Consider the following 26076-nt stretch of genomic DNA (forward strand, 5'->3'; position numbering starts at 1 on the left):
TGTATCGCGGTGGCAACGAATAGGACATGCAGTGAACGTGGCAGATAAAACTGATTTGAGATCACTGGATTGGTAAAACCCCAGAAAACCTGCAACAGTAATGATGATCGCATGAGTTTGCTATGCAAGCACAGATGGGACGAGCACAGATATGCGCACATGCACACGGATCGACCCAGATTTCTTCAGTTACTCAAACCTGACATTTTGATTTTCGAGCGATACAAAAAGCACTCGAGTCTAAGTCCAGTATGCACAATGTACAGATGTAGTTCCTCTGAAATCATTAATCAAATCTTACTTCCAAGTACAGAACTGAACCTCCCACACTGCCTCTTCCCTCTCTGCTCCGGCACGCGCGGTCGAGGGAGGAGGCGAGGGGGGACGCGGGAGCGCGCTTTCCGTGTCTGGTTAGCGGACTGACAGCCAGCTGTGCGGCTACAACGACAACAACAACCTCCTGGATTTGCCATATACAACAAGATTAGTGTTGGTCTGCCACTGATCGTCATCGTACACTATAACCATTTTTTGAACTGAGTACTCGACAGCACAGAGCTACAACCAGTATCATCGGCGGTTTCCGTGCTAACTAGCTAGAAGAGCATTCCTCCAACATGAATCCGCTGTGTGGCAGATGTAATCTAGTCGTTTACCCCACGGAAAAAGTGAATTGTCTGGACAAGGTAAGAATACGAGAAACCCGTCTTACTTTCTATTCTTATATATTTTTAAACAATCCTGATACAGCGTCCTCCCTTCCGCCCCCCTAGCTACACCTATGTCTGCTCTCCTGACATTTTTCACGTTTTTGTGAATGAATCGAGCAGCCCAGCTGAACAGGTATTTCGCTAGCAAGGCAAGCTAACAGCTAGCATGAACGTCTGGTAGGCGATGGCTCGGCAGCGCGAAGCAGAAACGAACTTACACCTTATCGTTTCACTGGATAACGAGCCCCTTCAAGGAACCTACATTTCAAACGTCATTTTTAACGATTCAAAGCCTCTATATTGATTTAGCCCAAACCAGCCCCTCTGTGCTTCCGACAGGGGAGTCTGGTTTGGGCCTGGTTGGCACCGCCGCTTTGAAGAAAGCTGATTGACAACGTCAGCTAACGCCTCTAACCTTTCCCCAAACCCGACTTCTGTGCTCGATGGGTTGACTGTAGATAAACAACTAAACGACACAGGACTTTTGAGTTCCTTTACTGAATAATAAAACCCCATAACCGAGCTTTTCCCGTCCACCTCTGCTCACGGCAGCGTGGACTGATTAGGACGTGTCTGTCTAATTCACTGGTTAATCCAAGCCGGGGATGATCAGTGGAGCCACCTCGTTTTAATTTTCAGTCAAAAGCAGAAGCCTAATCTCAGCCAAGGTGCTAATCTCATCAGTTTTACCCGTGGTGACCGTGTCGAGGTGCCTAATTCATATGGGAGCAACCATTTGAGTGAACGCTGCTACAGCACACCTTGTACCTGTGACCCCTTCAGGTGTAAGGAGATAAAGATGATCATTTATTGATTATTGTATTTGTTTTTTTGCATCCTGCTGCTGTCAGGCTGGATTAGATTTTGTAACCAGATAAAACACATAAAACACATGTAATTTCCTAGGTGGGTGGGGTCTGCTATGTGTGTTTTTTACCAAAGCAGAGCTCGGGGCAAGTAGATAATTTGTCTAATGGACGTTTGAATGGCTATTGAAAATCAATCCCTGCCCAGACGTGCTTATCTGTTGCAGTTGACAGAGGGGGGAAGGTGGGGAAAGAGCATACAAAGCACATTATCTAAAGTAACATCAGCTCCTGATTGGGTGCATCACTGCCGGGCTGCATGGTTGTGTTCTTGAATGCATCATGACTAATGTTTTCCCAAAGTGCTCTGGACTGGGATTGATTTACCTCAGGACCCCTTTTCGTGCACGAGCGGCCCTAAAAATCACGGTGTCATGTCAGAGGGTTGTTATTGATGAGAACCAAATTGCCACAAGAGCAGCCTGAATGTGCTCTGGAATCTGGCCTGAAGCGGAGTGCATTCCAGCAGACAGACACTCCCATAAAACGTGCTCTGTCAGAGGCCTGCTGTGCCGTCTCCCCGCTCTGAACCGAGCACAGGAGAGCAGCCTGCCGTCTGTCTTTGCTGCCATTCCGCATCAGTGCTCGGCCCTTCAGACACGCCAAAACAACCTCCCCTTTTCCCTCTCCGTGCCACATGCACACACTGCCCTTCCAGTTTGTTTAAAGCGGCCGAGGCCGCATCGACAGGGGAGTCGAGGGTTCAGTCGGTGCTGCATTGGTATTCTCAGCCGCCGATGGATACCTTTACCTGACAGCCTCCTTGTATAATACCCCTCTGTGGAGAGGCCGAGCCACAGAGGCTTGTTTGTCTGTCAGCTGCATTCCCTTATAGCAGGGCTGGGCCCGGCAGACGGCGCGGGCAACCGAGCGCATGTAAAGACAGGAAGTGAATTTTAGTCGAGGCTCTTGTTGGTGATCGCTTTGCCTTGCTGTTTGGCTTCCCTTCAGTACTTAAAATGCGTGTTGATAATAAGGAGTTTCAAGCTGCATATTCGGCTTAAGTATCAGCTTTATATCTGTCAAAGTATCTTGAGGGCAGCTTTTGAACTGCAGCCAATGCAACTTGTAAGAAGACAATAAAACCGTATTTCTTCTTGCTTTTTGCTAGTGCCTGGTATGCAAACTGTACCAGGAAAACAGTGCACAATTAGGTTAACGTGCAATATCTGGAGGAGCAACATGATTTGCATGTGTGTCGCTTTAAGATTAATAGCCATTTTCAGCACTCAGGAAGTGTGTTTTCAGGATAAATTGAGCGATCTGTGTTGAGTGGTTAATGCTTACTCCTCTCTGCTGGAGTGTTTTTGTACTTAACCGTCTCTACATGCTGTCTGCGTATTGTATGTCTGAGGTAAAGAGCCTGTTCCTACCTGCAGGTGAGGAGAAGCAGTCCTCTCTCATCTCTCATGGGATTTATTAATATTTAACTGTGACAAATGAGCCGTGATGATGTAGATTATGGAGTGGTCTAACCGGTTACCGGCCAGTAAAGCAGTAAATAATAATAATAATGATAACAATGATAAACTTTATTAATATAGCACCTTTCAAAGCAGTGCTTCACAACAGCAAAATATAAGCACAGTATTTAATAAAATGACAAGAAAATAAAAGCACAATAAGACATACACAGAGCAAAATGCATTTTGAAAGGAGGACAAAGATGTGGCTTTCCTGATCTCCTTCAAGTCATTCCAGAGGGACGGGACCCTGATAGCGAAGGCCCGGTGGCCCCTGGCATTCAGTCCAGATCTTGGGATCTCTAAAAGACCCACCGGAGGATCTCAGGGTGCACTTGGCTCATATGGGAAAAACATTAATCATATACTCAGGGGCCAGTCCCATCTTAAAAGTGCTAATTAAAATCTTAAAATTATCCTGAAATGCTCAGCTACCCAGCATAGTGGAGCTAAAACTGGGCTTGTGAATCTGTACCCTTTTATTCGAGTTAGTGAGGAGTCCGGCTGTGTAAGTCAAGTCTGGAAAGGCTGTTTTCTTAAGCGTGAATAGTGAGTGAGTTAGAGTAGTCTAAACAGGATGTGATGACAAATGACAATTTCCAGGTGCTTGGGAGACAGAAAGGACCGGATCTGAGACATTCTGCCTAACTGTCTGAAACAAGACTGGACGATGACTTTGACATGCTGACTGAAATTAAGATTAGAGATGCTGATGCGAGAAACCGACCGGCGTGCTCTGACAGCTCGTCATTTAATTAGAAAGTATGAAACACAAGAATCGCCGCTGCCACTTGAGTGAGCTCGTGAATATGTTAGCAAGATCAAAACATTTATACACAATATTGGCGAGATTTCTTGCGAGGCAAGAGCCGCTCGCTTGTTTCAGGCGGCTTTTGTGCAACAAATGAGCCTTCGCACGGCGCCAAGTTTTGTAGATAAGTCACAGCCTCACTCAAAATAGTCCAAGGGTAAAGACAGAAGTCAAAAGAAACATGGATGGACTAAAGCCAGCTGGGGGGTTGTTTCCTTCATGCTGGCTGTGCTGATAGACAGTAAACAATGCTGTGTTAACGATTCCACTATCTTGCTTCTGTCCCCTGATGTTAGACCCAGAATAATTAATGCAGGAAGGAATAAGACAACATATTCACAAACTTTTAGAAACTGTATAACATGGGTACGTGGCTCAGTTGGCATTAACACAAGTGCGTGTAGTAATCAGATTACATACAGCGTTTGCTTCACACACACACACACACACACACACACACACACACACACACACTGGTCCCGTCCTCGAGCTTTCAGTTACGACTGATTTGTGCCCAGTTTTATTATTTAGGTAACAAATTGCTCGCTGTGTTTCTTGGCTTCACTGTGGGGTTTCTGCTTAAGATGTGAGCCTCAATTGTGCTGCTGCTTCTCAATCCCAGGAAATTGCTGGAAAAGGGGGGTTAAAGGTCAGAGTACAGTATTGGAGCTGTGCGTGAAGGAGCTTACATCATGAAGTGCGTTGAGTCGTGTGAAACCAGATCTAAATATTGGTCTTAGTGCTAATCGTTGAAGCTTTTTTCAGCATGCTACATGTAATCATTAAATCCTGACTGTTTATATTTCAGTATTAAGTCAGTGGTAGTCTGTATTGTGACTCTGATTCACATTGGGAGGATTTGTCTGCGTTTGCTCTCCAATTGGTCCAGCGTCAACACTTTTCCTCTAACCCCAGTTTAAGAGGAATTTGTCTACCACCTCGCCTAAATTTAGACGCATTATTCAGAGAGCTGATTCATGTTGTCCAAATGCCACGAGAGGCGAGGAATCTGTCCGGCCGCCGCCAGTTACCTCCCTGTGATGACTCACGGTCATGAACACACATTACAGTCAAAATCACCTGAGGCGCTGACTCCACAGTGTGCGGACAGGTACTTCTGCTTTTGTGCATTTTGTCAGAAAAGAGAACTGGCACAGCTTTTTTTTGCTTTCTAAATGTATTGCAGCTTTATTGGTTGCGCCGCCTTTAAAATAGAATTTACAGAAAGGAAGGAGGAAGAGACGTGACAAAGTAACGTGATTGGACGTCTTGTAAAGTGAATTTATACCGAAGGCACACGTGTTCACCTTTGCTGTGCTCGTCTCCAGCTTTTATTTTGCTTGTTATAAATGTCTCATTGCTGGACCGGCGGTGCGTCTTTCTTACTAAGTGCACATCACAGTCTGGAGTGGTTTGGAAAGTGTGTTAAGTGCTTGCTCTACTCTAGCATAGCATGTCTGTTCAAATCACTGTCCACCCGCTGGCCAGCGACAAAGCCCTCGGCTTGGCTAAAAATTAATGCAATCAGGTAGGCTAATAATTCACCAGCATGCTTTAATGACTTAGTTTCCTCTATTAGCACCGGCCAGATGTGGGCACTTTGTCTTTAGGCATGTTCTATCTTACGCATGAATAATCTTCCACACATTGACGGAGTAAGCTGCTGTAATGGCGCGCTGTGTGTGTGCGTGGCGGTGACTTGGATTTATTTAGCCACAATAGGTTTAAAATAAATATCTGAGCATGGTTAAAACCGTGCGCCTAATCAAACAATACAAACTGCTGAAACGAACTCTTTAGCCTGAAGTTAATTGCTGCTAATTGGACCAGGAGTTCTGAAACATTTCACTGAGGCTGCTCCTCAGTGTTATAGAGCGCTAAATCACTCTGATGCTTCTTTTGGTGATTACCAGCTGGCTGGACTGTGAAATAACATCAAACGTGGTCTATAGATTGAGTACATTTGAGGTTTTTTTTGATTGCTTGTAAAAAAAATCACACCTGTGAGTCGCTCTGCAGGTACCTGACCAATGTTTCCAACCAGTGTTCTTATTAAAATCAGATGACAGCATTGGTTTGGTCAGCGTGTCGCTGTGGTGAGTGGCCTCGTTTAGGCTACACACTAATACATAGGAAGTGGGTGAAACAAGGGGCCTGTTAGCCAGCCACTTAATTGTCTGTGGTTAGTATGTGAGAGCACGCTCTGGTTCAGACCCCCCCCTCTGCGTGCATGCATGGTGTCTGAAGCTGTGTTGGATAGCTCTGGGGTTTTTGTCCAGGCCCGCTTGTATTTGGTTCTCACCAAGAGGCAGTCGTGAGGCTGACTGAGCATTTTTGCTCTTGACTGAAGCCTTGCATCTCTGCTGACACACATGCATCATGCACCGAGACATATAACCTACATACTGCACCACACACGTGTACACACGCATGGATCCGCGTACTACACACATGCCCCCGAGCTGCACTGATGCAGGAAGACAGCGCTGTTTTTTCATGGGTGTTTTATTTCTAGGGCTCCGTCTCTGCAGTGTCCTCATTTTCCAGCTGACTGCCAGATCCTGCTCAGGCACCACAGAGCCAGGTTTTCCTGGAGCTGGACAAGGCCAAGTGCTGCATAGCCTCTCTAACACACATTTGGGATGTTTCTCGCCCCCCCTCCTCTGTTTGTCCCTTCCTTTCCATTTGTCTTGATCCTAGAGGTAATATATAACTGTCAGAGCTAATGTTTTCTGAGCAGATAGTATATATTCAGACTGAGTCTAGGTTCAGATGAGATGGGTGGCGGTTCATGCCTCTTAAATCATCTTAAATGTGTCTTGAGTGACCGCAGCCAGAATAAAATTCGAATGTATATTCGGCTGTATAGCTTGAAAACATGCCCGCAGTGGCTAAATGCTGAATAAAGCTCAGCAGGTGATCCTTTTTCATCAGTATCAGTGATATATTTAAGTTTTAACATTAACACCGTGCTGGAAATGTGGACACATGCTGCTCTGATCACCCCCAGATGTGGCCTGAGTGGTCATGTCCCGCTGTGTCGTCAGCACCTGTATTTAGATCTGTGGGACTGTTGTTGGTTCTTCCAAGAGGTGTTTCACTTTGAGCTGTTTGTGCACGACCTCTTTTCACCTGCCAGGGTCAGGTAATCCGTGTGAGGGTGGGAGGCTGACGACGATCGCCCTTTTGAAATGTAGGTTAGCCGGTTTGGGTGAGGGTTAGGCAGGCTTGTTCTCTGGCATTGATCCAAGGTCAATATTTACTCAGGGAAACTACAGGAGTATCGAAGTCCGTGCTCTGATATTAAGTCCACTTTTCTCCCTGACAGCATTTGCATTTACACCTCTCTACGTGCGTCACGCCGTGTTGATCCCTGGTTTGCCATTATGACAGATCAGCGGAGATGAGAAGGAGATGACCGCGGTCGGTGGGGAATATCATGCCCGGCTGTTGCTCCACGAGCAGATGAACCAGACGGTGTGCGTGTAAAGATGGCAGCCACCGCAGCTGCAAATCAGCTGAAGCTAGAGGAAATGGAATCTGCCTGCACTGTGCTGTTGTTTGTAAAGGGATTTGCAGTTGCGGTGCTAGCCAGAACAATGGAGAGGGAGAGCAGTGGAAAGACCAGCACGATGTGTCCATCTGCAGCTCCCTCAAGCCGCCAACGGGCTGTGGCGGGATGAGGAGTTTGCATCGGAGGGCTTGGCCCCGTGTGTTTGGATGTGGATCACACACTCGATTTCCACTATTTCTATGCCTTAGTACAATATTGCCGGCCCACAGCTTCAAACACACACATGCACTTTCCTGTTGTCATCGTGCACCACCCTGGGCGGTCCGTTAAGTCCAGACGAACCAGACGAGACTGTTCTTAAAACCAGCCTGAAGGGTGTTCTTGTTCAATAATGGAAGGGAGCGAGATGCTGTTTGTGCCGTGTGTTCGCTCATGTTTCCACACTCATCGTGTCTGCTGTCCATCTGCAGCAAACCTCAGCTTCCCGGTGATTTAGTGCCAGCTGTTTATCAGCGCTGTAACACACGCTGTTATCAGACCGTATCAAAGCACGCGGGTAGATGATGTTTTGTTTCCGGCTGTCCGAGATGCGCTCTTCTCGTCCCGAGAAGATCGTGTGGAGTCGAACTCGCATGTGTGCGAAATGCTGAGAAAGTGATGTTGCTCTTTAATGTGTTCCTGCGGTCTGTTTTGAGTTGTCTTGTTTGGAAGATTAGCGTCTTGTGTGTGGGCAATCGGTGTGGAAAGTGATAAAGAGTGGGAGAAAGAATGAGAGGGATGACAGAGCGCCCTGAGGCCATGTTAATAAGGACTCCCTCTTTCATTCCCTCCCATTCTTGCTCTCTCCATGTCTGTGCACTCCTCCCTCCCTTCCCCTGACGATAGCGGGAGCAGCCAGATCGTTGCTTCACTCTCTGGCGTTTTCTCCCCCCCTCCCCTGCTTGCTCCCTTCCTCTCGCTCCTTCCTTTCATGTTTCCTCCCTCCTTCCAGCTCGCTCCAATCCTCCCTCCCTCGGTCCCCCTCTGAACCCTCGGGCCGCAGATCAGCCCAGTGCCAGGAGAGAAAAGGAAAGGAGGCGAGAGGGTGGGAGGAAGGGTGGCGAGGGAGATAGAGCCACAGCCTCTGATGAAGCTGAGGAGGGAGTTACAGAAACATGCAGGCCTGCAGAGATGGACAGAGGAGGAGTCAAAAGGTGGCTTTCAGACCAAACACCATCTCTGCCGCTGAAAACAAGCTCTGCTGCTGCATATGCACAAAACAAAAGCCGATCGTTTCGCACACGAGCATCTGCACTCGGGCTAAAGAAGGTGTGAAAACTGATTGGGAAAATGTAGATATATCTGTCAGCCATCAGTCACAGCAGCGCAGCTTCCCTGATCAGCTTATAAATAGTAACCAGACAATTAACTCTCAAAAGGGGCTGTTGGTTTATTTGTAATTGTTCCCCGCCAGCGTACACAAACTGCTTCACTTTTCTCTCACGGTGCTTATTCTTTCCGTCTCCATCCGGCTCTTGTCCCTGTGAAACCTCGCAGGAATAGAAAGCTGTTCTGGCCTCGCTCATTCAATTAGCTTTCCTGTGCCACTTGGTGCATGCGTGGTTTTTGTGTTTGTGTGTGCTGAGCTCTCCGAAAGGTGAAGCGAACGTCTCAAATATCCCCCTCCTCATCGTTCTGTGTCTCCTCTGTCTCTCTTGTTTCTGACAGTACTGGCATAAAGGATGCTTCAGCTGCGAGGTCTGCAAAATGACTCTAAACATGAAGAACTACAAAGGCTTCGAGAAGAGACCATACTGCAATGCGTAAGTCATCGTTTTGTGCGTGTCACATGTTTTTACACTCAACTGGCTCAGCCCGCATCCCGAAGACACTGACAGCAGTGTTTAATCTGTCCACAGACGGAAATTGGACTCTCTGAATGTGTGCGTATTCATGTTGCAGCCCAACTAAGGCCCCTCTCTCCCTCCTCTGCTGTTTATCAGTGACTATTCCAGCTCCCCCCCTCAGAGAAAAGGCCTGTATGTGGTGTGGGAAAGTGCCTCCCTCCCTCCCCCCTCCTCAGTAGGGAAAGCGGGGAGGTATCAACAAAGGAAATTCCTAAAGTTCCTCTACAGTGACACAGGCGGACACTCTGAAAACGAGCGTGTCCACTCACGCTTCAGCACATACTCACACACTAATGGCTCATCAGGAATCCGTGGAATCCCCCTCTGCTGTTACTTATAATGATTTTCTCCTCCTCCTCCTCCCTCGGAGTTGGAGGGCGAGTGCATGTTTTGGGAGGGAATGCGGGGAGAAGGCGTCTACTTCGTGTTCTAACAAGCTCTTTTGCATCTTTTCTCAACTGCTTTTTTATTGCCAGAGAAATAAATCAACACATCAGGCCGGCATTGTTATTCTCAACCCCAGTGTAAAATCTATAGCAGTGTGCTCACTGGTGGGCAGCCGCTTTCTATGCAATTTGGCGTCCTTTATGATTAATGCCAGGGACGGGTCGTCTGTGCCAAGTATGGAGTGAAATAACATGGCACTGTAGTTTCTCTGCTCCTCATATGTGAGGAAAAACTGTTTGCCTTGATGCCGGTGGAGCTTAAAGGTGCTTTCAGGCTGAGCGCAAAGCAGCGTTTTGTCTTGTGTTTTTGTTGTCTTATTAGACACAAACAGCCATTAAAAAAAATGTCCTCATCAGGAAGTAGACAGGCCCGCGTCCGGCTAACAGCAGGCGCTGACCGGGTGTGACGGATTTGAAAACTCCAGTCGTTTAATTTTCCTCGCCTCGCTCTGTTTCGTGGCTCGGTATTCGAGGATCGACGCCGCTCAGGATAATTGCATGTTTTTCTCTCGGGCTGAAACGTTTCCAGCGTCGTGAAAGGTCGCGTTTTTAACCCGAGATCATTTTGAGGTTAACCAAATGCGTTGATCTGCTTCTGGAGTGCATCCAGCTCGCAGGTCAGCACACACGTCTGACCGAGCCTGAGAAATCACGCAAAGACCTTTTTTTTTAAACAGCAGACATGTTGAGTTTTCATAGTAGGACGAGCACATGTGTTACTAATAACATTAACAATGGCTCTGTTTCTTCTTTCAAGTGTCCCAGTGAGCCAGCTGAATAGAACTGAGCCACCATCACTTTATTATTTACACCTGTGTTTTTCCTGCTTTTACGTGTCAAATTGGCTTTTCATGAAAAAGGCCTAATGGTTTTTGTTTTTGTTGCTGTAAAGGGGCTGAATTTGCTTAGCAGGGCTGCTATTGGCCATAAAGTTAGTCATTAAATCCCCTACCAATGATTCACCGGTGCACCGGTGTTTTGGGCTGTGTCGGCTGGGCCTAATGCCTGGTCCGCGCGTACACAGGTATTTATCAAAACATAGCTCTCTCTGTCTGGTTTTGCCTTTCGTCCACTCACAGTTACTGAAAACAGGGCGTTTGGAAAACTCCCTCCAGGATGAAGATATTCAGGAACTCCAGTTGCAGTGTTGACGGGGAAAACAGAGATTTGGCTCGAGTGTGCGCCATTATCTCCTTTGCTGACGTTAGATTTTGTCCAGTGGTCAAACAGCGCTGGTGCTAAGCTTGCAGGACTTTTTGCATAGAAATAGGTGGGAAAATAACAGGGCTTGCTGCATGTCCCTGAATCCCTGGTTGGTTTTTGTGCCCCTGTGAGATCAGGACAACACCTCCGTGATTCACTCGAGTCTGTGGAGTTTGGTGACTGCAGCAAAATCTCTGCTCCACCTAATTAGCCGTAACACCTGCACAGTCTAATTATGAGCTTATACAAGATGATGAAATACAGTCATTTTAAGTCTCAGTGTTACAAACATGATAAAGATAATAACATCTTTGTCTTTAAAATCTGTTTTCCTGAGTCTCACCGTGACCCCGTCCCTCCTCCCTGTCTTACACGTCTCCATCTAGCTGTTAACCACCTCCAGCAGGTGTCTTCCTGCTGTCAGTTTTGTTTTCCACAGACCAAAGTAGCTTCTTCTTTTCCCTTTCCTGCTTCTGGTTTTGGCTCTGCTCACCAGCAGCAGCAAGGCCCTTGAGTGCCTGTTTATTATGCCTCTTTCCGTTTGTTTGAAACGAGCTTGGTTCGAGTAAACATCATCAGTGGAAGAGCCTCCGGCTTGCAGAGAGGAATGCAGGCTACGTTCCCTGTTATTATTCCCTGAGATAACTGCTTCATCGTTATTCTCTATATTTGTCCTTAGTAATTGATATAGGCGTTGTTTGTTTTCACTTTAACCCCCCCCCATCCCTGATAAGATGCTGCAGTCACAGTGGAAGATTTAGGAGGGCAGATAAGCGGAAAGAAAAATTCCTCATTTCCCCCCGGGGCCATCGGCGGGTCGCTGCCTTCATGACCGATGATGAAATGTATTTGAACATCAATGCACTGCCATTAAAACTTGTCACAGATATCTTGATTTAGCGTTAGCATCCACAATGCTTCCCAGTTTTCTCCCATTGAACACAGTCCTGAATTGTGGTTTGGGGTCATTTGTTGATATGTTCTTAATAAATAAGTCAAGATTAAAACAATGTGGTCTGATGCTGCTGGTTGCTTCCTGGTTTTTCATCTGTGCTACTTCCTGTGTCAGCTTGGGAAAGCGACCAGCAGGAAGGCCCAGTCAGTAAAATATCAGCTCTGATATATGAGCTTCATTGTTTAATGGCCTCTGCCTCTCATTACACAGCAGACGTCTCTGCCTGCTGTTTTCTAGCTCTGCCTCTATCATCTCCTCTGCAAAGATGTGTGTGTGTTTTGATGAGCTTTCTGTCCAGTTTGTCCCAGTTACCTGCTCCCCAGTCAGCCCTTGAACTTGCGATGTGGATGGATGTGCTGCACATGCAGATGAAATGTTCCTGCTGAATGATGCATTACAATTCCAGGTCTCGCAGGGTCAGGCCGGCCACAGCATCTCCGGGTTCCACTATGCAAACAGGCCTCTCCTCCTGCACAGTAGGCAATGTGTGTGCCTGCGTGTGTGTGTGTGTGTGAGTGTGATTACACATGCGTGGCCTCATCACTCCTCCGCCCCGGCGGTGCCTCCCCTCCATTTTGATCACTCCCTCTTTAGCGTTCACAGGGCTAACTGAGTTTGTGCATGTGTCACCCACTCCCGTCTGCGACTTATTACCTTGTTATACAACCTGACACATAGATGAGTGTTCTTGTGACTCACTCATAGCCTCAAACTGTTTCGAAAACGCAAGCATGGTTGCACACACACACACACACACACACACACACACACACAGATACACATTACAAGATCCCACTGAGTCACTAAGCTTCTATCTGCAGCCCTGTTGTGTGTTTGCATAGCAAATTACTGACCCTTAAGTGCAAGGACAGTCTCTAAAAACACACTGAAGATGACAGGAATGCCGTTAACACACGCGCCGGCTCTGAGGGCGTGTCGCTCGAACGCACACCCTCTGCTTCAGACAAGCACGGCTTTTTCAAGCGCAGTGATGCTCTGTGAAAGGAAGTGCGCTCCACCACAAACCAGGCACACCCAGCTCCAGAGAAAAGCGAGCATATATTCTTAGTTCCCCAGCTTTGATCAAGGAAAAAGAGACAAGGAGATACACTGCTGGTGAATTTTACTTACTTCTGGGTTGTTTCCATACAGATTCACAGTTGTCAGATGCAACTATACGTATTCCTAAAATTAAATTCTTAATCAATGTAAATTAAGAGCGTTAGGGTAGAGCGCTGCTAACACCTGGAAAAAAGAGTCTAATGAAGATCTGCAGTGGCTCTTAGTGAAGCTCTTTAGCCACGTAGCTTTGTTTCAGTCATCCTGTTAAGATGTAGCAGATACCTCTGGAGGTTTGTGGTGTGTGTGCATAGGAAAACAGCTTTCTGCCTCTGTGATAAGCTATCTCACATTCAAAGATTAGCTTCATTTGCATTGTTTGATTAGCTAGTTCGTAGCCTGCACGGCCTCAGCTGCTAACCGAGCAAACCGCCGACAGCCAGTGAGCGCTAGCAGTTTTTAAAGTTAAGCAAGCGCGGATCAAGTGCTCGCTGCGTCTCACAGGGCTGACTTCTGCTCTCGCTCTGATCCGTTCATGTTCCGCTTCCCAGCTCTTTGAAATTATTTTTGGGCTCCTTTAAAGCGGCTTCTTTAAATCTTTTTTAACGGCCCTGTGTAAAATCAACCACAATCCTTTTGTCAAAGTTTTTTAGCATCACATAATGACATAAGGACGAATGCTAACTCAGTTTGTTTAGCGTGTTGTCACGGAAACGGTAAACATATTGCCTAAATGGGTTACCCAGAGGCACGGATAGCGGTGAAGCTTTTTGAGGTCGCCCGGCACCCTGAGGCAGGCTGGGAACTGCAGTCCATATGAGCACTTAGATAAGCTTTGAGGGCTTTTGCTCTCCGCTGGGTTTGAGCCATGTGTGTTTGCTGCCTGAAGGACCACAGTGAACTGGAAGGCACCATTAACTGTGGGCCTGAAGGCTGCTCGGCGTATGCACAGCGTATGAATCCCGACTTGTGTGTCGTGCGCACGAACCACTGATGGCGTTTTAGCCGATCGATGAGCAAGCGTGCGATGAGTGGCTTTTGGAATGATGCTCGGTGTGCTGCATGTCTGCGTGGAAGCTGCGTGTTTGTGCTAACTTGTGTTTATTTATGTTTGCTGTGTTTATTTCAGGCAGAGCATTTTCTCCTGAGCAGTAGGAGGTCGGGTGGTTATGGCTCTGCGGCTGTCAAGAAAATTCCCAGAATCCATTCAGAAAAGAGACTCGCCTTCACGCTCTGCTGAAGGGGGGCTACCCATGACATCATTCACGCTCACCCACTGTCTCTTTGACCCTGTTGCTGTGTGCCATTCCTCTTCCTGTTATCCCCCACGGGGCTGTGCCTGTGTTTGTGTGTGTGCGTGCGTGCATAAGTGTGTGCCTGTGTTTTATAAGGCTGGAAAGCTTTTTCCACACCTGCTATGGCTCGACTCCAAAACTCTGCAACCTTGAGGCTCTCATCCTCCCCACACAGCCCCTGCCTGCACTTCCTCTTTTTCAGACTACCTTGGCTCCCACTGACAGAGCATTGTGTGTTACACTGACATGCTTTTTGTCTACAGGGGCCCCTAACTCAACCTCAGGACCACCTTGAATAACAAATACCCCCACTGTGGGGCCACAGACTGCACACTGCTTGAGTTATGCTGTTTTTTTCTCTTAGAGTCTGGGCTTGAGCATCACAGTGGGAGTCTGAGTAAAAGCTGGCATCTGCCCGTGTGTGTGTTTACTGCGTGCTGACATTCGTTGCTGTTCTGTGTGCTTATTTTTCAGACACTACCCCAGGACAAACTTCACCTGTGTGGCTGACACTCCAGAGAACCTCCGCCTCAAACAGCAGAGCAAGATGCAGAGCCAGGTAACTCTTCAGAGGGCTCATGACTAAACCAAAGTCCAGCTGTGAAACACACACAAACACACAGTTAGTTCAGATTTTGGCATTGTTCCACAAAGAAGGCAATAGAAGGACGTGTTTAATTTGAAAGGCTTGACTTGGTTTAACCCCGTAACTTGATCTGGGAGTAAAAGCTTTCACGAGGCCAACTGTAGATAACATAATCAGTCATATTTCAGACCTGTTTGAACATTCAAGAGGTTCACGGCTTTAAGACAGACCTGGCAACTCAAGCGTGAAATTGATTCACAATGGACAGACTTGAAGAGAGGCCTGGGACGTCGGTGGTCATGTAAAAGTGAGATAAAAAGAAGGTTATGGGGACCAAAAGAGGCCAAAGATATTGCCAAGAACAAAGAAAGCTTGGCTTGACAGGTACAGGTTAGTGGTGCGCAGCGTCAGAGATAAGCAGTCCTAATACAAGCCCCGGTCCAGTGTGGAGAGGCAGCCTCCCCCTCTTATCGGTCCTCAACGTCAGATCAGACAGAAAAACTCCAGCACCAGCAGCCCCTAAATGATATTATACAGTAATTCATCTTGCGTCAAATGGGGCTTTTTGTTGAATCAGTTTCGCAACACTTTCCATTTCCTTTTATCGCCACTTGGAAAAAAAATGCTTGTTTTGTAAGAAAGCATTGCAACATAATTGTCCTTAAACACTGGTTATAAGCCTGTTTAGCGTCTTAGTGTAAATAAAGGCCTAAAGAAAGCACTGCTCATCAGTGGAGTCTTGCATCCTGCATATAGTCCTGCCTGTGTTTGAGTTTTAGCTCAGTCTGGCACCTTTTCTAGAACAACGCTCGTCCACATTTGGACCCATTTGTGGGAACCAAATTTCCTGAAAATCCCAGAGGTGGGTCGACGACCCGGTGGAGTCTGTGCAGACGAAGGTGTTTCATCACGTGGCTGCTGCAGTGTTCGTACCTTGTGGAACAGCCCACCTTGTTCTGCACTGCTGCTCTCGGGAGCATCAGTAAGTCTGGGTGTCAATTGTATTCTTATTTATGATGGTTGCAAACTGGATTACAGCCTAATAAACTGTTTGCTTCCATCCAGCGCTGATGCACGCCTCCTTCCTCTGCATCTCTGCCGCTTTTTTCCTCCCAAAAGTCCCGAGCCCGATTTGTAACCGCGGAAAACACTACTATGGCTCTTCCCGCTGAGGCTAAAATAACAAAGACCCAAATATATTCTAGGATTAAAAAAACTCATCAGACCAAAATACCCATCCGAACTGGGTCATGTGTTATTGCCTCCATAAAGATGGCTCTAATAGGGAGTCGGAGAGGTTTGTGCTCACCTCCAGACTTTAACAGTGATTTCCCACATTGGCTCCTCTGTCGTTAAAGAAAGCGAAACAAATCACAGATAAAGCAGCTATTAAATGTTGTTGTTTATGTGGCAATCAGTCTGAACCTTGAAGGCTACCATGTGAGGTTTCACTTCTCTTATTCATGCATAACGTCTGGGGCATGTTCCTTAGTTTTCTAGGAAGTTGTCTATCAGTGTGATCACTAAACCAACCGCAGAAAAACTGCTCGGGAGCTCCGTGATGCGTTTAGATTTAACACGAGTGAGGAGAAATGCCCCTTCAGATTCACTTTGAGCCTCATTTATCACAAAAAGATCCTGGAGGGGCTCATGTGTTAATCTGGACAGCGGTGGGTGAAAGGGAATAGGGAAGCTGAAGGAAAGGCTTGTTTTCCCAGCATGCAGCAGAAGAGAGCATCATCCAGAGAGGGGAGGGGGCTTATCAGAGAGCGGCGCGTCTTATCCCAGTGTCACTGTCAAGCACTACAGATGAGGCCAGGGCGTGTGTGTGTGAGAAGGGGGTTTGTGGAGTGTTTAGGTGGGGGTAGTGGTCATGTGAGGAGGGGGATAACTGAGGGATGGGGGGGACAGATGGTGTTTTTCTGCGTGGATTGTGCAAACAGCCCCCCACAACCGACCATACACCCAAAGACAGTCATTACACTAATGGTTCATCCCAGCCTCGAGCCTCAGAGTGAGATCATGACACTAAAGACGTTTGATGCTGAAGGACTCACGTGATCCCGAATAAAGACCAGCGCCGGTCTTTGGGACATCTTCTCCACAGCAGGCGTGTGAGCTCAGCGGACAGGAGAAGCAGACGGGTCTAAAATAATTTAGCATCAAAAAGTCCCTTCAAAGTCGCCTCCTGGCAGAGGCTGTTCAAAATGTGCTTTTGGTTACAGAAAGTGAAGAGAAAGTGCTGATTGTGCTGCGAGTCGGCCAGACTCCCTGAAAGAAAAGGTCATTTTTAAAGAACTTCTAATTGCACTGCAGCATATTTGAGCTTAAAGCGTTTTTTACACGTTTAATTTGCCAAGTAAATACTTAGAAAATACCTAAATGTAGCGTACAGTTGTCCTGCATGTAGATGATCTGAAATAAGCCGTGTTTGTGGCAGCGTGAGGAAGTCCAAGGTGTTTGTGAACAACCGCGGCCATCTAACCCCTCGTCGCCATCGCTGCTCTGTTGCTACGGGAACCCTATTGCTATGGTAGCAGGGTAGAGGTTTGTCACACCTCATCACAAGAAACAGAAAGAAACAAGACGGAGAGAGAGAGAGAAATAAAGAAAGTGGAGAGAGCGAATTGGGGAGGAGGAGGAGGAGGAGGTGAGGGAGAGCAATGAGGCGCACATGAGGGAGGAAAAAAATGAAGACAGGAAGGCACCAACACAGAGGGAGGGAGGGAGGGAGGGAGGGAGGGAGGGAGGGAGGAGTGCAGGGTGAAAGAGGAAGAGATAAAAGTAAAATCCCCAGAGGAAGAGAAGCTAGAGGAATGCAAATAGAAGCAGAGAGAGATTATAATGAGGAAGAGCTCCAGCTCTATGGGACGACTGTCTGCTGCTGTTGAGGCAGTAAAATATGAATGAATGAAAAAGGAGCACATAGAGAAGGGAGAGTGGGTGGGGAAGGAAAGCAGAGACGCAATTGGAGGAGAAGACGCTGTCAGATAGACCCCAAAAGACAAAAGAGATGGATGGAGAAGTGAAAACAGGGGGAGGGTCGTGCGAAGGCCGATGGGAGCGGAGCGAGAAGGAAGGACAAAGATGGGTCGCGGCCGCGTTAATCTTCTCCGTGACTTATCTTTGTGCGCGGGCTGGAGAGTCTCGCATAATTTCCCGCCAAGCGAGGCTCAGCCGTCATTTTAACCCAGTTTCCCAGTGGACGTCACGCCACGGGCGACAGATAGGAATGTATCACGCCGCATCACTCACTCTCCCGTTATCTGTGAATCATAACCGCGTCGTGTCATCACGCGGCGTCGGGAGAGGAGAGGAGAGGAGAGGAGGGTTGGTCAGCAGTCTGTTTAGCGGCGTCAGACCTTACGTGGCATCACGGCGGAGTGTGGAGGGATGGAGCTTTGTTTCCTGGCAGTCGGTGCGGCCGCCGTGGAGGCAGGAGTGAGGGGTGGCGGTTGTTGTGGCGAGGCGGAGTCAGGTGATTTGTCATTGTATCGCAGCGCATGCCGAGGAGATCGGATGGAGAAGAGCTAGAAGGTGTAGCTGCTTTTTATTTTGGAAAATGGAAGAGAAACGTCTCCTTCCTGTTTCAGGTTGCTAAATTGGTGTAAGTGGTTGTGGGTTTGAATGCTGGAGATCAGCCACAGTGCAGCGGCGAGGGAGAGCGCCACGCATTGTGATTTCTGATACTCATCTGACGCTGCATGGGCTGGACGTTTCCTCCTCTGCCCTGAGGGTCAGGGTGGGAAGGCTGGACACGCACGCACACACGCACGCACGCACACACACACACACACACACACACACACACACACACACACACACACACACACACACACTACCTCTCTTTATTACCATGTATGGTTGCCTCCACGTCCTGTATGTCAGGCCTTTCCTCCCCAGCAAACAGGAAGTGAACGTCACAGCCAAAGACTAAGAAGAATGAGAAGTGCCAACCTCACTTTGCTCGTCACACACACACACACACACACACACACACACACACACACACACTGCTGATGCTCACTGCAGCCATAGTTCATGCATGAAAAAAGCGATGATTTAAACCACAGAACTCAAAACTTCCTGGTTTGCTAAGCAGCTACGCGATAGGTCGGCAGGTAATTTAGCTCAGTACAAGGAAAAGGTGGTGAAACGTTTATAGTAGCAAATGTACAATGTTATTAAAATATTGGCTAAACTTTTATGGAAATAGTTTAAAAATTGGGGGGAAAAATGCTCCTTTTCACTGGAGGTGACATTTCAATGATGTCATGTTATTTGATCAAACTTTGTCCGGCTGTAATAAAGTTGACCGTAAAACCATAAAAATATTTTACAAGGCCAAATAAACGCTCAGAGCTGACCCATTCACAAAACCAAGTACAAGAACTCATAAGCTGGACAGTGAAGTCAGGTGCTGTAGGCGAGGAGGAAGTGGAAATCATTAGAAGCAGAAGAAAAAATATCAAAACATCAGTTTTCTTCTGTCAGTGTTTTCCCTTTAATCTGTATATGTTGAAGGAATCTAGGTCAGAGCATCTATAAATAATCATGTGCATTTGTCGGATTTTCCTCGTTGACTCACACAAAAACAAGTCGATAAGTGATTCGCCGCAGCCGAAACGTATTACTTCCCTGCGTGTTTCGACCCTGTTTGTTCTAACGCGATGCTGTTTGTTCTGCAGGTTCGCTACAAGGAGGATTTCGAGAAGAACAAAGGGAAAGGTTTCAGCGTGGTCACAGACACGCCGGAGCTGCAGAGAATTAAGAAAACGCAGGAACAAATCAGCAATGTAAGTGTCAGCAGTCGCCAAGGTGACTCAGATTTTGCCCATTTGGCCACTTTTCCTTGTAAAGTAGGCTACCGAGTTACATTTTTTTGTTTGTTTAATTGTGTTTATTGTTGTTGTACAATCAGGAGTTTTATTTTGAAGGTTTGGCGGCTTCCCTGTGCCGCCTCTCAATCAGCCGCGGTGAAATAGCGAGTTGTGTCTAGAATGGCAGCCCTCAGCTCCGCCCGGGGGAATTCAGGGGTCAGGCTTCCTCTGCTCCTCATTTATAGTAAAGAAATTCTCCTCCAGTCGCTCTCTTCTCATGCGCCTCCTCTCTCCCTCAGCTCCTGTTATTGATTTGCCATTTCTCTGTAAATACAGAGCAGCGATGTCGAAATTAATGCTGCGTTTACTTTGTGTCCCCGGACTGCTAAAGCCGGCTGCAAAGGCCTTTTATTTCCATGTGAAAACACAAAAACATACCTCACTGCACATAGCCAGCTCCGCACTGGCCTCCCAAATAGCATAATTAGTGTGGAGGGTGATGGGTAATTACTGCTTTCATGTGGTGAAAGATCCTGCATGTCTGAGATCAAGGAAATTTGGAAAACAGAGCAAGATACACACGTTAGATCTATTTTTGGGTGCGCACACACAAGCCACATCAAGGTAGCAAGTGCATTATGTTGGGATGGATTTGGACTGTTTTTATTCAGAACTGATAAACAAGACATCTGCTTGCAATCAGCACATCATTCACAATCAAAAGGGAACCACCCCAGATGAGTTCTCCATCTTTGCCTGTTTTCGCTCTCCTCCTCGCCGTCCTCGGCGCCGTCTCCAGCTCCTCCTTCACTTTAAGTCCTCAGTCATTCTTGTTATCTGTCTTTTCGCGCCGTCATGACTCTTCACTCTCTGTCGACTCTCTTCACTTTCCTGCCACCTTCCTCTTGTCGAGCGGCAGCGATTGAGGACGCGGGTTAGTTCGGCAGCAGCCCGGGCCACTTCCTGTAAATACCCACACATACACACACCATCTGTTGAACCTGCTCCCTCCAGCAAACCAAAATAATCTCCTTTACACACTCTCACTTAGCATATTGCTCTTGAGAACAGTGGCTGTGTTCTCTGGGTGCCTCGCCTCACTGTCCGTGCACAAACACTCCGTCATCCCATCCAGCCTGTGAATACACTCCTCGCCGACGCCACCGGCACAGTGGCCTCTTTGAGCGCGGGTGGAAGTGGGGACAGAATCGGGGTTGTAAATCTTGACCGCGGCTGTGTGAGTCAGTCTGTTATCAGTCTGGTAATAAGGCGGGCGGGTTATTCAGCGCGGTCATGGAGCTCCGTTTCAGTTTTTCATGGTGTAGCACTGAATGCTGCCTCTGTCACGCCGGCTGGACGTCGATCATTAACTCTTTGTGCCTGAGGCTGGAGAGCAGGTGCTTCTTCTCTTTTTAAAGTGAAACTTTAAACAGCAGCATTATGAATGATTCAGGTTTTGCTGTGCTTAGTCATATGACCCATCCCCCTCCTCTCTCTGCTTCCTCTTCAATCTAGCCGGCTCATTCTCGCCCCGAGCCTTCGAGCCTCTGGTTAGTTCCTTTTTTCACATCACCTGTTCTTCCTGATGTGTCAGCGAGCGTTGCTATGCGACTCCGAGCTCCCACTACTTCCGCCCGATGAGATGTCATTTCCCCTCAGTGTCAAGCTGCTTCCCCGGGCTTTACTGCACGTAGCACGCCCCACCTATCGCTACAAGCACAAGGGTGCTGGAGAGGTGCTGGGAGACCTCTGGTGGATAAAAAAGGCACTGCACGCTGCTTGGAGAGGAGGCTGCACCTGTAGATTTGAGGCTCTTTGTCTATAACCTCACGCTGTGCTTGTCTCCTGCAGATTAGGTACCATGAGGAGTTTGAGAAGATGAAGACAGGAGGAGAGGCCCCACATCATCAGCCGAGCAACCCCAGCCCAGGTACTCCTTCTAACACACCTAAGCTAAATAAAATCATCATCAGCATCATTCTAGTGGGCATTTTTTGGTCCTCTGAGAGAAGAAGACGAATCTTCATTCTTCTTCAAGCACTATCACTGCCACGGGCTGTATGAGCTCACCAGGCTGGCTGTTGCCTCGCCCCCCACTCAAGGATCTTGGTTGTAACTTGTTCACTGAGAGCCTCCATTCAGTTATGTATAGTTGCGTTGCAGCAGAACTTATTGTATTTGAAAATCCTGCAAGAATTCTAATAATGCATAAATTGAGATTACAGCTCTGCAAAAAGCAGAATGTGATGACTTGCTAATCCTTTTTGACATACACTCAATTAAAATCAGTACAAAGGCAGTTTATTTAATGTTTCACCTCATCGGCTTCATGAAGTATGAACTGCATAATGAACACTGTGTCTGACGGTGGCGTGGAGCTTCAGGAGTCCAGTGGAAACGTCTCAGCTGAGGGTCTGAATGGCTGGTGTACCTGCTGTTTTTTATTTGACATGCCTGATTTACACCTGTACACAGGAAGGCATTGTTCAGCGGGTTGTGTAACAGGCAGCCATTGGATGCACGTCTTGGCTTGCCGTGTCTTTGAATTCCTCGCAGAGTTGATGCAAACATGCAGACAGTACATAGACCCGGCGTTAACATACATTTACTGCATTGAAACTTTCTCCTTCTGAAACAGGTGACAGGTTAGACTTATAGTTTGCTGCTGAATCTCAGTATATCTGCCAGTAGGAAACATGTTTCAAGCTCATGCGTTTGCACTTTCCTCTCTGTTTTCCAGCAGCTTACCAGCAGCCTGCACCCTCTCAGAACTACCACTATGAGCCCACTCCTGAGCCGGTGCGCCAGGCGGCTGCAGCCCCTCCTCCCAGTGCTGGGGTAGGTCTTCCATAGCCACCCCCAAATTTTGCAAACTGTTTACACCTCACAAACTGTATTTATGAGCATGTTGATCTGCAGCATGCTCGTGTAAAAGAACGTATTAGAAACACTCTTACAGAGATGATTCTGCTGTAGCTCCTTTCCAGCGGAGCGTCCCTGTAGCCGCTGCTGTCAGGAGCTAACTTCGTGCTTCGTGTCGTCCACAGAAGCGGTACAGGGCCGTGTATGACTACTCTGCCGCCGACGAGGACGAGGTGTCCTTCCAAGATGGCGACGTGATCGTAGACGTGCAGCAGATCGACGAGGGCTGGATGTACGGCCGCGTGGAGCGCACCGGCCAGCAGGGCATGCTGCCCGCCAACTACGTGGAGGCCATCTGAGTGTGAGGGAAAGAGGAAGAGGAGGAGGAGGAGAAGGGGAGGGAAAGAAGGAAAGGAAAAGCCCAGTGCCATCTCATCTTAACGCCGCTTTCTCTTGATTTTACTCTTGTTCCCTAACCTGTCCCGTGAGACCCTGAACCCCCAACCCCCATCTGCTGCCCCCCTGCTCTGCTCTCACTGTTCAGCTCCACCACAGAAACCCTCTCTCTGTCTGTCCGTCCTCCTCTGTCTGTCTGTCTGCCTGCCTCTCTGTCCGTCTGTCTGTGCTGATGTCCGTCTCCGTTTGGATATGCGTCACCCTCTTTACCCCCCCCCACCGGTCCCGGCTCCGCTCTCGTGCTGGAAAAAAGTCTTAAAAGAAAAAGTCACGGTTCATCGCAGTGTGTCAGGGGTCGCGCTGTGTCACACAGCTCCATCCTAGCTACAGCACTTAACAATCCTGATGCCAAAACAAAGAAAAACCACGTTAGAAAAAGCCCTTTTCCCCCACGAGCCAGTCAACGCAGCCGCAGACGTTATTCTGTGGACAGCAGAAGTTCGAAGTGTGGCTGGATGTTGCGTTTTCCTCGTTTCCTCTTGCTTTAATTTTGCAGCGTGATCTCGGCCGGACTGGAAACACAGTGTGAAATCTCATCAGAACTAAGCTTGAATATTTTTGACTTGTGGACATTCCTTTAACCTCTAACCCTGCTGCATACATTAGCCAGTCGCCGCTCTTTAACGCAGAGGTTTTTAACACATTTCTAGCTGTAGGCCCGGCGTGCGCTCCAGGGGGCGTCCTCGCCTTCGCCACTGCGTCGCGGGCATCGTGAAACTGGAACCGTAGCCTAACTGAAGAGCACCTCCTGTCGTTGCCTTTCTCCGGGCGTGTCGGATACAGGAGGAATCAGGGACAAGTTAGGGGACACTATCAGTCCGTCTCTTGCAGCCGCACTGAATACATCGCCTCAGTGGGCGCGGGCGTGCAGCACATGCGCCCTTTTTCCTGTTTTTTGCAGCCTGAATGCCTTCAATCACAAAGCTGTGGTGATCAAGATTTAAGTGAAGATGGGAAAGCTCTTCCCGCTTTTTGCTCACCATCAGAGAAGACACATGGATACACGAGAAGGCCAAGCACAAATCGATATCGTGAATCTTTATTTTAGACATTTTTGTGGGTAAACATTCCAGTCTTTTTTTTTTCTTCTTCCTTTCCATTCAATGTGAGAGACGTCGATGAATCCTCGGCCGTGTTTAAATGTTGTCGTCTTTCTCATGCTGTTCTTCTTTCGCCTTTCTTGTCGTTGTGAGATGTTTATTTTCAAGATTAAAAAAAAAAAAGAAGAAGCGTATTAAATGAAAAACCAGCAACTCAGTTTATGAGCCGAGGCGGGAGAGTTGGTGTGCGGTGTGCGATCGGTCGTTGAGGCCTGTTTCTGATCGCTGGGTTTCTCTTATGTTTAATGTCCTGGAGCATCTAAAAAAAGGAACTCCTGAGAGAAATTCATGCTCTGGTCAGCTGCACCCAGCGCTGATGCAGGACGGGAAGCTTTTCTCTGGCAGGCGAATCCCAAAATTGTCAACTTTCTGTTGATATTTGACCCACAAAGCAGCCAGAGCTTACCAGCGTTTGGTTGGCGGTGGGTCACTACGATGCAGAGACGGTTGGTTCAAAACACAAAATCAAGCATTTAAGTTGCTGGCTGTTACACAGAAATGCTGTATCATTCCTTCAGTAAAGATAGTGTATTTCTGTGGGGACCTTATTAGATTTTAAACAGGATGTTGGACCATTTCTCAGTGGTGTAAATAATCTCATTGGCCCCTGACCACACACACATCTTCCCCTTTTCCTGCTGTTTCGTCCTCCTGTGATGCACTGTGACTGTCATGAGCGATCCGGGCGGTGCGCTTTGAGGTGGGGGCGGGGAGGGGGCCGAGACATGTTAAAAGAAACACGGCTCTCACTGTGTAGCTAGATGACATTGTACAATTGTATATGTATCATAAAGGTAAGTTAGGGAAAATGTTTTTACAGGCCACGGTGCTCTGGGAAGTGGCTCGCCTGCAGATAAAAGTGGTTCATATTTTTGTGTGAGGGGAAGTGATTCTTAAGCGGTCGACTCGTGGACGTTGGTGTGGAACATTCATGAAATTGTACGACTTTGATGTGAGGAGTGGTGACAGTGCAGATGAAAACACACCTCAAGCTGCGTTCTTGGTTGCCAGCCTGTATTTTGCATTGACCTCCGCTTCATTTGCGAAACAGCTGCTCGATGGGAAAGCTGTTGTGTTTCTAAAGATGTGAACTGGAGGCTTGAAGTGGAGCGATTGTTGTTCTTGGCTCATGGTGACGTTTGCTCAGATTTAATTTAATCACAAAGCGCTGGCGGCCTCCGTTACTCTGCAGATCACAGCCGACCCGATCTTTCCTTTCATCTCCAGGGTGTTGCTTTTGTCGCTCGGTGTCGCGGATGATTGGAAAAAAAGTGGCCAAAGACAGCCGGTGTTGTGTAAGCGTGGCTCAGGATGGATTTGTTGAGGGCAAAGTCACATTTGAGCGCGTGGTGACGTAAGCGCGCGAGGCTTGGGCGGGGGCCAGGCTCTGAGGCAGGGCAAGTTGTTTGTCTGACCTGGATATTTAGTCAGGAGTTAACCTCTTTGCGCCAAATGCCGCTCCTCTGCTCCGGCGTCACTCATCTACTGAACCGTAACATCATATCATAACCCCGTTTCCATTCAGTTTCTGTCTCGTATCCTGTCTCTCCTTCAGCCTCCGTCGTAGGCTCCTGCGCTTCTCGTCAGTCATCCCCTGCTTCTATGATACTGGTTATATACTGTAGACTTTGCAGAGTGAAATCATGTAATCCACAATCGGGTTTAGCATTCACACCGGTTTTGTGCATTCCATCTTAAATTGTTTTGCTTTTGATATAAGTTTGTTATTTTTTAAATGAAAAAAAAAAAAAAGGAAATAAATAAAGATACCATATGCATATTGACACACACGTGTATTCAAAGCTCATTCTGAATACATGCTCAGAATTAAGGACCTGATATCATCTCCTGTTGCCCTGTTACAGCACTTCAAATTGTACTTATGATTCTGCAGATTCAATAAAATGTCATTTTTTTCTCAGACTGTTTGTGCGGTGTCTGGTGCCGGGCTGCAGGACAGTGTGACATCTGTGCTGCTTCTGCCTCTCTTTCACCTCATCATGTTTTTATTTTCTGCAAATATTAAGAAATTAACTCAAAGATC

At 47.5% G+C, this 26076-nt stretch overlaps 1 protein-coding gene across 2 annotated transcripts; it reads left to right on the top strand.

The window, feature by feature from the left end:
* Positions 1–364: 364 nt before the first annotated feature.
* lasp1 (LIM and SH3 protein 1) lies at positions 365–25959 on the top strand. Of its 2 annotated transcripts, none has more exons than XM_070980761.1 (7): positions 365–686; positions 9072–9166; positions 14683–14767; positions 19483–19590; positions 21466–21544; positions 22355–22452; positions 22662–25959. In XM_070980761.1, exons 1-7 carry the CDS (start codon positions 618–620, stop codon positions 22833–22835), a joined length of 708 nt encoding a protein of 235 aa, XP_070836862.1. In that variant the 5' UTR covers positions 365–617; the 3' UTR covers positions 22836–25959. The 2 variants fall into 2 exon arrangements, with proteins under 2 accessions (XP_070836862.1, XP_070836863.1); XM_070980762.1 differs by having other exon boundaries at positions 22358–22452.
* The last annotated feature ends 117 nt before the right edge of the window (positions 25960–26076 follow it).

This window comes from Chaetodon trifascialis, chromosome 15 (genome assembly GCF_039877785.1).
Source record: "Chaetodon trifascialis isolate fChaTrf1 chromosome 15, fChaTrf1.hap1, whole genome shotgun sequence".
NCBI lineage: Eukaryota > Metazoa > Chordata > Actinopteri > Chaetodontiformes > Chaetodontidae > Chaetodon > Chaetodon trifascialis.

Excerpts from the sequence above, each read along its gene's own strand:
- lasp1 (XM_070980761.1), top strand. The coding sequence starts at position 618 with ATGAATCCGCTGTGTGGCAGATGTAATCTAGTCGTTTACCCCACGGAA. Across the intron at positions 687-9,071 it reads AAGTGAATTGTCTGGACAAG|TACTGGCATAAAGGATGCTT; the intron begins GTAAGAATACGA and ends TGTTTCTGACAG. Across the intron at positions 21,545-22,354 it reads GCCGAGCAACCCCAGCCCAG|CAGCTTACCAGCAGCCTGCA; the intron begins GTACTCCTTCTA and ends TCTGTTTTCCAG.